We start from the raw sequence: 13,999 nt of genomic DNA, 5'->3' as shown, positions 1-13,999 counted from the left end.
ACCTGGGGATACGACAGCCGGCTCATGCGCCGGACAGGCAGTTCTTGGGGCACAGCTCGATGGAGGACAGCTCGGGCTACACAGGCTCCCTGGGACACTCGTTGCTCGGTCTGACTGTGGTTGGTGATCAGCATTGTCAGCTCCTGGTTGGCTTCTAGGCGTGGGTTGGCAACGGCCAGGCCTCGCCGCTGGAAATTTTGCCTCGTCTGCAGGATCAGTTCTGTCGCGGCTGGTAGCTGGACACGGAGGCCTAGGCAGACTCTGGTGGTTCCTAAGGGTGGAATGGTGATGGCAAAGGGCGCATAGAATTCCATGGGGGCGCCTGCTTGATTCAGGTTGCTTGGCCTCCTAGCTCCTACCCGGATGGGGATGGCTGTCATCAGCAGGGGGCACATGGCTTCTTCTTCTTCTTCTGGGGCGGCCTCTTCCATCGCAGTGGCTGGCTCTTCTCCTACAGGCTCGCTGCTGGCTGGCAGGTTCTCCATGTCTGCGTCAGGGTTCCAGATGGCATCTCTGAGTGGCTCTGGAGCGGGCGGCGGCGGCGGTGGTTCGTTGGGCTGCTCCTGCAGGTTTTCCTCCACTGGGTCACGATCTTGGCCGCTAGGCTGTGGGGCGGCTGCGGCTGGCTGGTGCACTGGGAACTCTCCTGGGTTGCTAGCTGCGGGCGCCGCCGCTCCAACTGGCAGCTCGGTGGCATCCTCGTCGCCGTCCACGTCAACTTGGATGTCTTCTGGGATCTGGTGGGCAGTCACATCTCCAGTGTATTTGCGCAGTCGGCCTACATGCGCGGTAACTTCTGAGATCCTGGCTACTGGAGAGGCAGGTTTAATGACATAATGGACTTCTGTAGCTTTCCTCACTACTTTCCAGGGGCCAGTCCATCTCTTGGTAATCTTGGCTGCCTTCCCTGGCACCAGGCGGGGGGCCAGGTATCAGACCAAGTCTCCAACCTCATACTTGGCCGTGCCTTCGTAAGCTGCCGCGCTCCTCCTGATGGCTCCCTCCTCCTTCTGCTGGATGGCATCATAAACTGCATAGTAGCGCTGCAACAGAGCTTGGACGTTGGCTGGAACTGAAGCATATTCGGTCTCTGGCAGCCGTAGCACCATGTCCACCGGAAGTTTGGCCTCTCTCCCAAAGAAGGCCAGGAACGGGGTCACACCCGTGGATCTGCAGGCCTTGGTGTTGTAGGCAAAGGCGATGGCAGGCAGGTGTGGCTCCCAGTTGTTATCGTCTCTGTCTAGGAACAGGCGCATGCCTGTGTTGAGCGTCCTATGAAACCTCTCCACTCGGTTGGACTGCGGGTTGTAGGGTGGTGGATGTGTCAGGCCAATCTCGAGCCGGGAGGCCAGTTCCTGGAATACCTGGCCGGTAAATTCCATTCCATTGTCGGAATGGATCTTCAGGGGGCATCCGAACGTGGCCAGGTGGCGGTGCAACAGGGCTTCAGCCACCGTGAGGGTGCGCTTGTTGGGGATGGCGTAGAGGCTGACAAACCGGCTGAATCCATCTTGGCAGGTGAGGATGTAGCGGTTCCCAGCTGGGGTCTCTGGCAGTGGCCCCACCAGGTCGATGAATAGGACTTGCTGTGGGTACCCCTGGCGGGAGGGCACGTGGATCCCCTGCTTCAGCCTCTCCTTGGTAACTTTCTGGACACACTCAGGGCAGGTTTGTACCATCAGGCGGACGTCACGGGCCAGGTTGGGCCACCAGAAGTGCATGGCAACGCGGGCGATAGTTGCGTCCATCCCAAAGTGCCCAGCCATGGGGGTCCCATGGGCTAGAAAGAACGCGTCCTGCTGGAGGGCCGAAGGCAGCAGGTATCTTGTCCTCTCTCCTGTCAGAGTCTGGTCAGTGGTGGTGAGGCAGCCGTGCTCGTCAAGCCCCAGGGCTGGGAAGCGGCTGGCGTACTGCTGCTCGTCTCGTTCCTTGCCACGCAGCTCAGCCTTGGTTGGGGCCTTGCCATCAGCCACCCATTGGCGGACACGGAGCAGGAGGGGGTCCTGTGTCTGGGCTTCCAATACTCTAGCTGAATCCAGTCGGGCGGCAGGAGGCCGGCTAGCTGCGGCCTCCCCTAGCTGGCCAAGGTTGTGGATATACTCAGCCTGCTCTGCTAATTCTTCGGCGCTAGCCGTTGGCATGTTGGCATCTTCCCGGCGGCTGAGGGCGTCGGCGTTGGTATTCTGGGTGCCAGGCCTGTGGCAGACGGTAAAGTCTAAGGCCGCTAGCTCCTCCTGCCAGCGGGCCACCATCCCTGTGGATGTGTTCAGTGATTTCATCTGTAGCAGGGCAGAGGAATCAGTGTTGATCTGGAAGCTGCGGTAGGACAAGATGCCGTGGAATTTTCGGATCCCATAGATAATGGCGGCCATCTCTCCCTTCCAGGACGGGTAGCGCGTCTCAGGGTCGGTTGTCTTGCGCCCCACGGCGGCAATCAGCCTCTCCTTGCCCTCCTGGCATTGACTCAGTATGGCAGAGATGGCGCGGCTGCTGAAATCTGTGGTGAGCTGGAACACTGCTGGTAAATCAAACCTGGGCGGCGCTCGGATGGGGGCCTGGCGGAACTTGTCCTTGAGTTGCAGCAGCTGGGCTTCCATCTCAGGCGTCCAGGTTAGGGCCTTGGCCGTCTTCTGCCGATTCATCTCGTAGGTGAGGTCTGCATACTCTGGGATGAACAGGCGGTAGTATCCAAAGAAGCCCAGCAACGCCAGCAAATCCTTGGGGGTGCTAGGGGCTGGCCAGTCCAAGATGCGGTCAATATAGTCCTCTTGCATGGCTATCCCCTCACGGCTGAGGGTGTGTCCCAGATAATCCACCTTGGATCGGAACAACTTGGTCTTGGCTGGCTTGAGGCGGATCCCTCCCCTACGGTGGGCTTCCAAGACCTCTCGGAGCCGGGCCAGGTGGGCCCAGGTATCCTGATGGAAGGTCAGGACGTCGTCAAGGTATGACTGGAGGTTGGCTGTGCCTAGTGGATTTAGGACCCCTGCAATAAACCTGGAATAGACAGACGGTGCCGTCGCCAGGCCAAAGGGCATCCTTTTCCATTGATACAGGCCCCTGGGGGTGGTGAAGGCGGTGCAGGGCCGGCTATCCTCAGACACACGGATGGTGTAGTATGCGGCCACCGCGTCTAAAGCACTGTAGACACGGTGCCTGCCCGCTCGTTCCACCAACTGCTGGATCCTAGGCAGGGGGTAGCTGTCCAGCTCCAGACACTTGTTGAGGGCTCTGTAGTCGACGGCCCAGCGGGTGCTCCCGTCCTTCTTCTTGATGGGCACCAGGGGGCTGCTCCAGGCGGAGTCCGACGGTTCTATAACTCCTTCCTGTAGCCAGGTGTCCAGTTGTTTCTCCAGTTCAGCCTCTTGCCGCGGGTTCAGATCCCTAAATCTCTGGCGGATCGGCTGGGTCCCTGGCTTGAGGCGCAGCTGCAACTCAACCACATCTGTGCAGCCGGGGGTAGAATTGGAGAAGACGTCCCTGTACTCTGACAACGTAGTCCAGACCTCCTTCTTGAGCAAGGGGTCCTTGCGTAGGAACTCATTGTCTTCCATCTCCAGGGCCTCCCACAACTCCTGCATGTCTATAGGCTCAGCAGGTTCTTGGAACGAGTGGAGACGTGGGGGAGGCGTATCAGAGACCTCTAAAATGTCAGGTTTGACCAGCTCCCCTGCCACTGGGAGGCCAGCATCCAGCAAGAGGGGCACCTCCCCCTCATTGACCACCAATACTCTAAACACAGTGGCAGAGCCAGGCCTGTGGGCATACAGGCCCTCTGGAATAACAAGGTCCTCCCCAAACCTCTGTTCTGGGGCAGCTAGTTGAATGGCATCCTTGGTGCGATGGCCTACTAGCTCAACAGGGACCGCCATAACCCCGCGGCCAGGCAGGACCACCCGCTTGGCTGTGCGGAGCTGGGGTGGTTGACCGTCAGTTGGAGTGACAGCGCTTAGCCTATACGTGGCTGGTGCGGGGTCAGCCTTGGCTCCGGGACCCACCGGCCGCGACTTGACGGGCTCGGCTTCTGGAGGGGCTGACGTTTCGGAGCCAGGCGTGGCTCCGGGGGCGTCCGGCCACGATTTGACGGGCTCGGCGCTGGGAGAGGCAAAAGTGCTGGGTCCAGCTTTGGCTCCGTGGGCGTCCGGCCGCGACTTGACGGGCACGGCGCCGGGAGAGGCTGGGGCCTGAGAGTTGAGTGTGGCTCCGGGTACATCAGACCGCGACTTGACGGGTCTGGACTCGGGCTTGGCTGGTGGACTGGCTGGAGGTCCCAGGTAGAGGGGGCCAGGTGGACACGGCTGGCCGTTGATAAAAATGTCGGCGGAGAAGATTGGTTCTGGAGGGCTGGCAATCTCAGGAAACGTTGTTGGCAGGCTCTCCCTTGGCACCTTGGGCACTGGGGGCAACCCCATGGCTAGCAGGTTAGCTCCCTTGTGTGCGTTGAGCTCAGCGTCCACCCAGTGTGTGCCTTTCTCAACCACACGCGGCTGCTCAGGCAGGGGGCCTGGCAGAGGCCCCTCATAGCTTAGCTCTCTCTCGGCTGTCTCCCGGTCAATGGGGACGCCACGGAGTGGGATAAACTCCCCACGCACCCACAAGCAAGGTGGTTGCATGTCGAAACAGAGCCTAGTTCCGAACTCCTTGAGAAAATACCCTCCTAGGTTCAGAGGGTGTGAGAGATTCCGGACCACAGTCACGTGGTATAGATGGAGTATAAGAGTGTGTGAAACTGCCATATATAACTCTTTTAATTTTCCGATTACCTGGAGGGGCTGGCCTTCCTCATTAGCAGTCAGGATCTGGGTGTTGTCCGGAATCAACATGCGTTGCACGCCCATCGCGTGCATGAGATGCTCAGAAATTACAGCAGACCCTGGTACACGGTTGCCAGAATCAATCATGGCATCAACCTGTACATGCTGGGCAGGGTCAGGAGTAGGAAACCTCACCCTGACATGGCAGGGGAAGTGGAGGTCCTGCCCTTGAGACAAGGGGGCCTCTCGTTCGGCTGGGGTTGGCAGAAACTTTGGTGGTGGCCGCACCGCAGCTATGGTGGTATCGCTTACCATGGTGGCTTAGACTGTAGCTTCGAATCACTAGAGCTTATTAATTATCACTTGGTCAACAATTTTATATTTATTTTTATCACTTGGTTGACATTTATACACACTGATGTGTTGTTATCACTAGGAGCTCTAGGTGTGATTCTGGAAGCACTGGCAGCAGGGAATGTCCGTCCTGCAAGGTTCAGAGGGGTGACGGCGGTAGGGAATGACCCGTCCTACAGCGCCGCTGGTTCGAATCCCGACAAATGGCGGCAGGGAATGGCCCGTCCTGCAGCGCCTCGGGTTCGAATCCTGGGAGGCAGCGGCAGGGAATGTCCCGTCCTGCCGAGCCTGTGGCTCAAAATCTGCTATCCGTCGCAGTGGTAGGGCTTACTTGTGTGCTGAAGCTTCGCAGCCACACATTGCCTTCTTAGGGAGACCAGCACACAGCTGTCTGTCTCGTAGGTTTGGCCTGGGTGTCCTGGGGCTTGTCCCAGCTACACTTGCCAATTTAGACTCAGTTCTGTAGCCGTCTGAGCTAAATTATCCGATTGCCGTGGCTGCGCACCTAGCGCTACTCCTACACGACACGGAAAAAGCGTCTTAACTGGCGCTTTTAGCAGGCTAAATCTGCTTGCTGTAGGCCAGAGGCCCACATATTGCGTTCAAAATGATGGAAATTCGACCTAAAAAGGCCGTCTCACGGGTCAGTTGGCGGCTGATTGTCCCCTTACTTGCCAAAGGGTCCAATCAGAGGTAGAATAGGCTAGTTTCTGTAAGGCTCGATTGAAACACGCTGACACCAAGTTCTGGTAAGCCGAGCGTTCTCGGCCCACGGGGATTCAACGAGCCCTAGCCTTTAAGTATTCTACCAAACAAACAAGCAGGATTCAATCATACAGAAATTATATATTTAAACTGAATAATATTTACAAGTTATGTTTACTATATATATACAACAAAATATAACAATGGTGGTCGATGACAAATTAAATCCACGCTGTATCACGGGTTGGGGGCGTGATTGAAATGTGAAATATACTCCTTTGATTAAACTCAATTTACGGGTTTTTATATAATTGCAACGTAGTTATAAGACTTTTGGTAGCAATAAATTGAGACGTTGGGTATCCCTCTAACTGAACCGATTTTTGATTAGTCAACGGTCTAAATTTGACTCGGCCAGGATATGATTAAAAGCCTAAATCGGCCAAGGAATAGCCGATTACAATATTTTTAAACTTAAAAAATTAAAAATAAAGAGCTAAATGATTTATTGCGTCTTTCTCTTTTTATCGACAGACGCACTTGGATATATTATTTTCATAATTAATTATATGTATTTCCCATGTTAACGTCACCTTATGTGTAAATTTGGTGAGCTACGTTATTGAGTAGCGTTGTTAAGTTAGGATGGAAGAATTTTGTAATGAAAGCAAAAGTGGGGTAGAGGATAAGGGATGGGGTAAAACGGGTTATCATAATGTTTTATTTTCTTGACTTTAAGTTAAACTCTATCAACAATGGTTAGGTTTGAAGGGGGTGTGGGGCGCTAGGGCTTAGCGCCCGACGGTAGACAGGCTGTGGGGGCAACGGTGGTAAAAGGGGAGGCAGTGCCTCCCGATTATATAAGCGCATGAGGGACTCGTGATAGTTGCATGTTCAAGTCCCCTCCCCACATTTAGGCAGGCTAGTTTGACCGCTGGGTGCGGGGTTAACAGCGGTCATGAGATGGATAGTGATATAATAGGATTAGTGCGGGGGGTTTGTTATCATAAGTCACAGCGAAGCAACTCTGTAAACGGCCTGTCCGTCTGGGTGTCGTATTACCACATTTTAACTATTTTTTTTCTTCTCCATAAGAGGAAATTGGAGGGGTGTTACATAAAATTATCATTTATTGCCTTATCCGTTAATATCCGTGATTCTTATACCTTGAAAAAAAATTTGGGTGTAGTCCCTTTCGTGGCAACGCCTCTTAAGGGGCGTTTCGTTGTATTTTCACAGTAGCTCTTCCCCTATTTCTATTCCCTGCGGGGGGCTCTAACCCTGCGGGGCAACAACCTAACCCAACTTAACCTAAAATAACCTATAAAAAGCTACTGTGAAAATACGACAAAACGCCCCCTAAGAAGCGTTGCCATGAAAGGGACTATACCCAAAAATTCTGCTAAAAAGTCAAACTCAAGACATAAATTCATATTTTTGTATGTCGGTCGGTTGGTAGGTATTTTCTTTGCCGGTAATGCAATTGTATTTTGTTTAGGTATGACCGAGAAATTCAGACAAGAGATGTTTTGCTTGTGAATGATTTGTTCTGCAAAGCAGCGGATTTATACCTTTATAATAAGGTCAGTTCAACCTTTACTTTGCTCTTGTGCTTATATCTTTGTCTATATGTATTTATTGATGTTTATCTCATTAAAGACAGTTTACCGCAGATAATAAAATAAAAAATTCTTAAATTGAAACCAGATTTTTTGGCCCTGATTAATTTTGTGATTTTATTTTGATATTTATGGAAAATTGCTAGTAAAAAAATGCTATACATGATTTTTTTCTGTCAGATTTAAAGCAATTAAAGCATTAAATTTCTGTAATCTGCTAATAGACGAGGAAGATATTATTTCCATTCTTACCTTACACTTATAGACCCTGATTATCAGGGAGGGGGCATTAAACACGATTTCATATTCGTTTGTTTTATAACTTTGGGTACTTAAATTCTAATTGTTCAAACTAGTTATATCCAAACTTTTGCACTAAAGATTGTGATCTACATTAGGAGTAGTTTTGTTTCTCGTAATTGTGGGTTTAACATCCATTGTCTTTTTCCTTAAGATCCTACTGATTATAAAGTAGCTATGCTACCAATAAGGAAAATTCTATTTATATATTAAGCTGCGTGCATTCATGAGTATAGAAAGGGTAGCAATGAAGGAATATGAATGGTAATAAAATTAAACTAAATTACCATAATATCATGCAGTTTAATACTTTGTATGCCTTTTCTCAATGGATATATTATAACTTGGGTGTTCACTATTATTTTCATGTTCTCTTATAAAGTAAAACTCGCAGCGGGTTAAAATAACGATTACCCATAACCGCCTATTTTATCACATTCCCTTACCTCTTACAGGATGAACGAACTGACCAATTAATGAGTTTCATGTTAGTAATCTAAAACAATAACAATCTTTATCCTTTCATAATATTAATCCACGTATATTCTATAGAAATAGGCTTTTACAAAACATTACATCATCCCTCATCTTTTTCATATTTATATAAGGATGGTGGGAGCTCTACGTAGCACAAAAAATTGCCAACAGAGGACAAAAATTAGCATTAATTAACAAACTGTCCATATCATATGCTTTAGAACATGTATTAAACAAAAAAGCTTTTTTGTAGATTAAATTAATCATTACTCATAACTCTAACGTGTTTATAATCCCCCCTTCAAATATAGAGTACCTCGATGCTAGAATGATGTCTGTAAATAAAAAAAATGTAATTTTTTTTATTCAAAATCTCCCCTTAACCTGGAGGGAAAAAGGCCCCTAGATTCTAGGGGCGCAGCCACTAGTCTTATATATGTACTTTATTTTAGGAATGCTTGTAATTCATTCCTTTTCATAAAAATAATATCTATATATTTATATAGTTACACCATGAGTTATCAGAGTCTGGACTAACAGAACATCAGATCTGGGCCTCCTGGCATGGAGACAGTCATATTATAGCTAATAATAATATCTGTATGTATAGTTACACCATGAGTTATCAGAGTCTGGACTAACAGAGCATCAGATCTGGGACTCCTGGCATGAAGACAGCCATCTTATAGCTAATAATATCTATATGTATAGTTACACCATGAGTTATCAGAGTCTGGACTAACAGAACACCAGATCTGGGCCTCCTGGCATGGAGACAGTCATCTTATAGCTAATAATATCTATATGTATAGTTACACCATGGGTTATCAGAGTCTGGACTAACAGAGCCTCAGATCTGGGCCTCCTTGCATGGAGACAGTCATCTTATAGCTAATAATATCTATATGTATAGTTACACCATGAGTTATCAGAGTCTGGACTAACAGAACACCAGATCTGGGCCTCCTGGCATGGAGACCAGTCATCTTATAGCTAATAATATCTATATGTATTACCTAGATTACCTCGTACGGGCGGGATTACAGTCCAGGACCTTTTTGACTTGGTGTACTGTCTAGGTCCTAGTCCAGCAATCCAGGAGAACTAAGGGTGACTGTTGCGCACCCTTCTCTGTCCAAACACCCAAGGATATTAGGTTAAGTAACATCCAACAGACAACCAACTCTCTATGATGCACGACCTTTGTCTGAGAAGTCCCAACTGTGCATGGTAACAGTTGTGCCTGTTTTGGGCCAAGGCATTCCCCCTACTCTAACTATTTATGTCGCGCATCTGACATAGTAGCAGTAGGAACCATTTTTAACGTCTTTAGTTATGACGCGGTGTCGGCCCGAGATTCGAACCTATCACCTTCCCGACGACGAGCGGATGCGCTACGTGTTGAGCCACGGTCGCGGGTATATCTATATGTATAGTTACACCATGAGTTATCAGAGTCTGGACTAACAGAGCATTAGATCTGGGCCTCCTGGCATGGAGACAGTCATCTTATAGCCAATAATATCTATATGTATACTGTATAGTTACACCATGAGTTATCAGAGTCTGGACTAACAGAACATCAGATCTGGGCCTCCTGGCATGGAGACAGTCATCTTATAGCTAATAATATCTATATGTATAGTTACACCATGAGTTATCAGAGTCTGGACTAACAGAACATCAGATCTGGGCCTCCTGGCATGGAGACAGTCATCTTATAGCCAATGACCGCTCAGACTGGAAAAAGTAAGTTCTACCTAATCATATTTTTAATACCTAACTAGTATACAAGGACTACTATGAGCCTATTTATGACATAGCATTGTGGAAAATAAAATAAAAATATCAAAAAAAAAGTTCATAAAATTTAGATAATAAAACTTTTAGGGAAATTAAAAAGAAAAGTGTGATGCATATTCAGTAAATGTATGTAGGTATATTTAAGTGGCATTTAGTTGTGGTGTTTAAAATTGATCAAAATTAGAATAGTTATTTATTGTATCGTATATTAGAAAACTTTTGCGGATATTGAATTGAAAAGTTACAAGATTATAACTATAAGTTTTGTTAGCTCCAAAGGCCCAGGCTAACAAAACTGGTATTAATATTATGATTTTTAATTTCATATTCGGAGAAATCTGGCTATATTACGATATGTTACGTGATTTTTTAATAATTAAAACCTTTTCTAATGCAGTGTATATTAATCGGTTTCTAATACATTCTGGAAAATGATTTCTATTTAATTTTAATACAGGTATTGTCCAACCTTCCACATGGTCCTAGATAAGATAGCTGATTATTTCAACATGGACATTAAGGTAAACACATCCTTAGATAAAAGTAACGGGAGCTGTGTGTGTCTGTCTGTCTGTAACGAAGGGTCTCGCTAACCGCTGGACCCAAATGGTTCTTCTTTACAATGATTAATCTTAATAAAGCAACCAATCAAAATTCAGTAAAAGTCTTCGAAGTAGTTGAGGCAACGAATAAGAAAATGTTATTATAGAACTTTGGGGGACTAGTTTAACAAACTGCTCCATGTCTTCTCCCTCCGCGATTAATACTTCTGAATGAATTAATGACCTTCTCCCAATATTGTGAATACAAAACTTAATTTGATTAAATTTGCATAAATTCCATTAAAGAGATTTATAATTCATTTATCTTAATTCCGCAGGGAGGGAGGGGACATTGGACTGTAAACTAAACTGGTACCCAAAGTCTTGAAACCTTGTCTCCTCGTTCGTTGGCTCAAAAACTTTGGGTACTTTTTATTGAATTTGAAGTTTTGGTACCTAATAATATTAATCTACAGAAAGAGGAATTTTGTTTATAATCATTGGAGATGTATATGAAATTATTGTCCATTGTCTTATCCCTTAAGATCCCTGAAATTCTGTAATTATTGTTGTTGCAAGGGAGGAAGGATTATTGGAGAAAAGGTCGAAACAAAACAACAACAAACAAAACCGACTTTAGTCATGTTGTCGCTAACCTCTTATCCGATTGAGTTTTCCAATTTTAAAACATCACATTGGTTCCAATAAGGTTTAGGGCTATTTATTTTTTTAATTCAAGTCTTGGGATGGCAGAGCCTCTAGATGCAGTATTTTAGAAATCAAAATTAAGACTTTTTTTGTTTTTTTTCTTTAAAAGTTAACAGTTTTAATGAAAATTATTCGTATTAATAATAGCAATTTTGTATGAACTAATGTTAATATTACTTAGCAACATGGAATATTGAACTATTTGTGCAATACTTACATTACTAGGTGTTCCCTCCTTTCCTGTAACATCACTTGTTTAGCTTAAAAAAAGATACAATCACAATCCTGCTACAATTTATGTTTTTGTTATATTTTCTATTCCATATTCATAACTAGTCTACTTTTAAGCAACACTTCAGAATCATGAAATATATATTAATTTTGTATGATTTTTTTAATAGGTAGTAATTAGAGCATTGTAGGTATTTTAGACAGCTTTCCGCGGATAGTAAAATGAAAAAAAATATAAAATTTGTTCCATTTTTTTATCCCCGAAGGCTAGGGCCAATAAAATTTGCATTAATTTTATGATTTTAATTTTACTATTCATAGAAAATTGTTTATAATATGATATGATGCATGATTTTTCATTTTATCTTAAAACTGGTTCTAACCCTGCGGATGTATTAATCAGTTTGGAAGACACACTGGAATTTATGAAATTATATGAATTTACATATGAATTTAACTCATTAGACAGACATAGTAATTATTTTAATTAATTCCAAAGGATTATCTTGTTAGATACATGTGTCTGACTTTTAGTTGTAAGCCAAGTAATAAAAAATATAGATTGGAGCATTGCTAAACTATGGTATGTTTGTATGGCCCGACGACGGTCACTAAAGATTTACAAACTTATCTATTCTTTAATAGATAAAAGCATATGATTTGTTATATAGTAGGTAAACAAAGGGCTATTGAATATTTTTTTTTCTCCTACCTTGTTTACACATTTATAATAACATAAAATGTGATTAAATGTTACCGCGATAATTTTGTAAGTTTGTTCAGGTCATGGCATATTCAAGTTTGTATCTTTGATTTTAAATTTCATAGATTTATGTTTTGTATTTTATGCATTAAAATACAATAATAGAGGGGATACGAGCTCTATGTAACTACCCACGCTGTCCCGTTTTTGTATTGTAGCTTTGAAATCAGATAATAGCGTCGGAAATATAAAACCAGCCAAACCCCTACAAAAGGGCAGAATTCAATTTGATAGCGCACGAAAAGGGTCTCTGCGACTTGGGCCAGGTAGTTGTCTGGATTATACATCTATAATTATACATTTTTTTAGGCTACAAGATTAAACTGGTACAGAGATTCCACAGAATGGAAACCATTTCATCATGATGCCGCAGCTATCAAAGGTAGTTTTTTTTCATTGATTACAAAATTATATCCAGTGTGTACATCTAACTTTGATGTTTGTCTTTACATAACTTACTGCGTGATAATATTTTGTTATTGTCAGGATGACGGAGACATTGGACTGTTTCATAAAGTTTTTTCATTTGTTGAATTAAGTCTATGGGGACTTACATCTTTACCCTACATAAGGAGTAATTTTGCTTATCATAATTGGGGTTGTACAGTACACGCGGAGGGAGGTGACAATAAGCTGTTTATTACACTAGTCCCCAAAGTTTTAAACTTATATTTTCTTATTCGTTGGTTTAACAACTTTGGGGACTTCTTGAATTTTGATATGTTGATTCATTAGGTTGAATGTCCAAATGTTTCAAGCACAAAATTTAATCTACAAAGGTGGTACTTCCGTGTATTATCATTGGGAATGTACATGATTTTATTGGCCATTGTTTTATCCCTTTAGATCCCTGGGCTGTACATCAATTTATCATCCATTGTCTAATCCCATAAGGTCCCTGACCATTGTACTCTAACAAATCTAAGAACCAAATATTTTTAATAATGTTTTCTTCTGAAATCACATATTATAATTCTTTGATATATCAAAATATGATTCTCAAGAATTTGGGCTAGAATTTGGAACATAAGATATGTACCTATTTTATTTTATTTTTTAAAATATTTACATGGATTAAAGTTAGTAGAGTCTCTCCTCTTAAAAAAAGGAAGGGGAATATGGATAACTTTACTTACTTTTTCAGTTGGTCCGTCGGTCATGTAAAAGAGAACATATTGGTATTTTTTTAAAGGTTTTATTTATTTTTCTACTCTTTTTTATGACCACTAAACATTTGCTATATACTTAACTTTATTGCTTCGCTACTCATAGATGTTGGCATCCTTGTTTATTTGTGTCTAACACTTCATCTTGGTCAAAAATAGATCTTAAATGAGTATGTGGTAACATTCAGGGATCTAAAGGGATAAGACAATGGCCAATAAATTGATGTACATATCCAATGATCTTACACAGAAATACTAATTTTGTAGATTACAATTAGGGGTTGAAACGTCTGGACACTCAACCTTATGAAATTCAAGAAAATCCCCCAAAGTTGTTAAGCCAACGAATAGAAAAACGTTAGTATAAAACTTTAGGGACTAGTGTAATAAACAGCCCAATGTCCCCTCCCTCTTTGGGTAACGTTAATTGTGGTAAATGTTTTCAATTAGTGGCGACTGTAAATTAATCTTTTAGATCCAATTACCAAATCAATTAATTCCTTTGAAAAGACTTTTTTTTATGTCGGATTCATTTTAAGTGTTTCCTTTATATTACATTAAAATGTTAGCGGATTTA

General features: G+C 44.2%; 2 protein-coding genes across 3 annotated transcripts in view; one reads left to right on the top strand and one right to left on the bottom strand.

Moving 5' to 3' along the window:
- Positions 1–13,999, bottom strand: part of LOC145314679 (large ribosomal subunit protein bL20-like) — a 184,246-nt gene that overhangs the window by 150,458 nt on the left and 19,789 nt on the right. The window lies entirely within an intron of this gene.
- LOC145314677 (uncharacterized) overlaps positions 1–13,999 on the top strand; it is a 30,837-nt gene that overhangs the window by 13,865 nt on the left and 2,973 nt on the right. Inside the window, exons 4-7 of the mRNA XM_080154691.1 lie at positions 7,312–7,396; positions 9,855–9,958; positions 10,470–10,533; positions 12,566–12,638. Of these exons, the coding sequence (XP_080010817.1) occupies positions 7,312–7,396; positions 9,855–9,958; positions 10,470–10,533; positions 12,566–12,638 (326 nt within the window). The remainder of the gene's footprint in view (positions 1–7,311; positions 7,397–9,854; positions 9,959–10,469; positions 10,534–12,565; positions 12,639–13,999) is intronic.

This window comes from Acartia tonsa, chromosome 3 (genome assembly GCF_053477335.1).
Source record: "Acartia tonsa isolate MP-2025a chromosome 3, ASM5347733v1, whole genome shotgun sequence".
NCBI classification, from domain to species: Eukaryota; Metazoa; Arthropoda; class Copepoda; order Calanoida; family Acartiidae; genus Acartia; species Acartia tonsa.
This window is presented reverse-complemented; position numbering and strand designations above follow the sequence as displayed.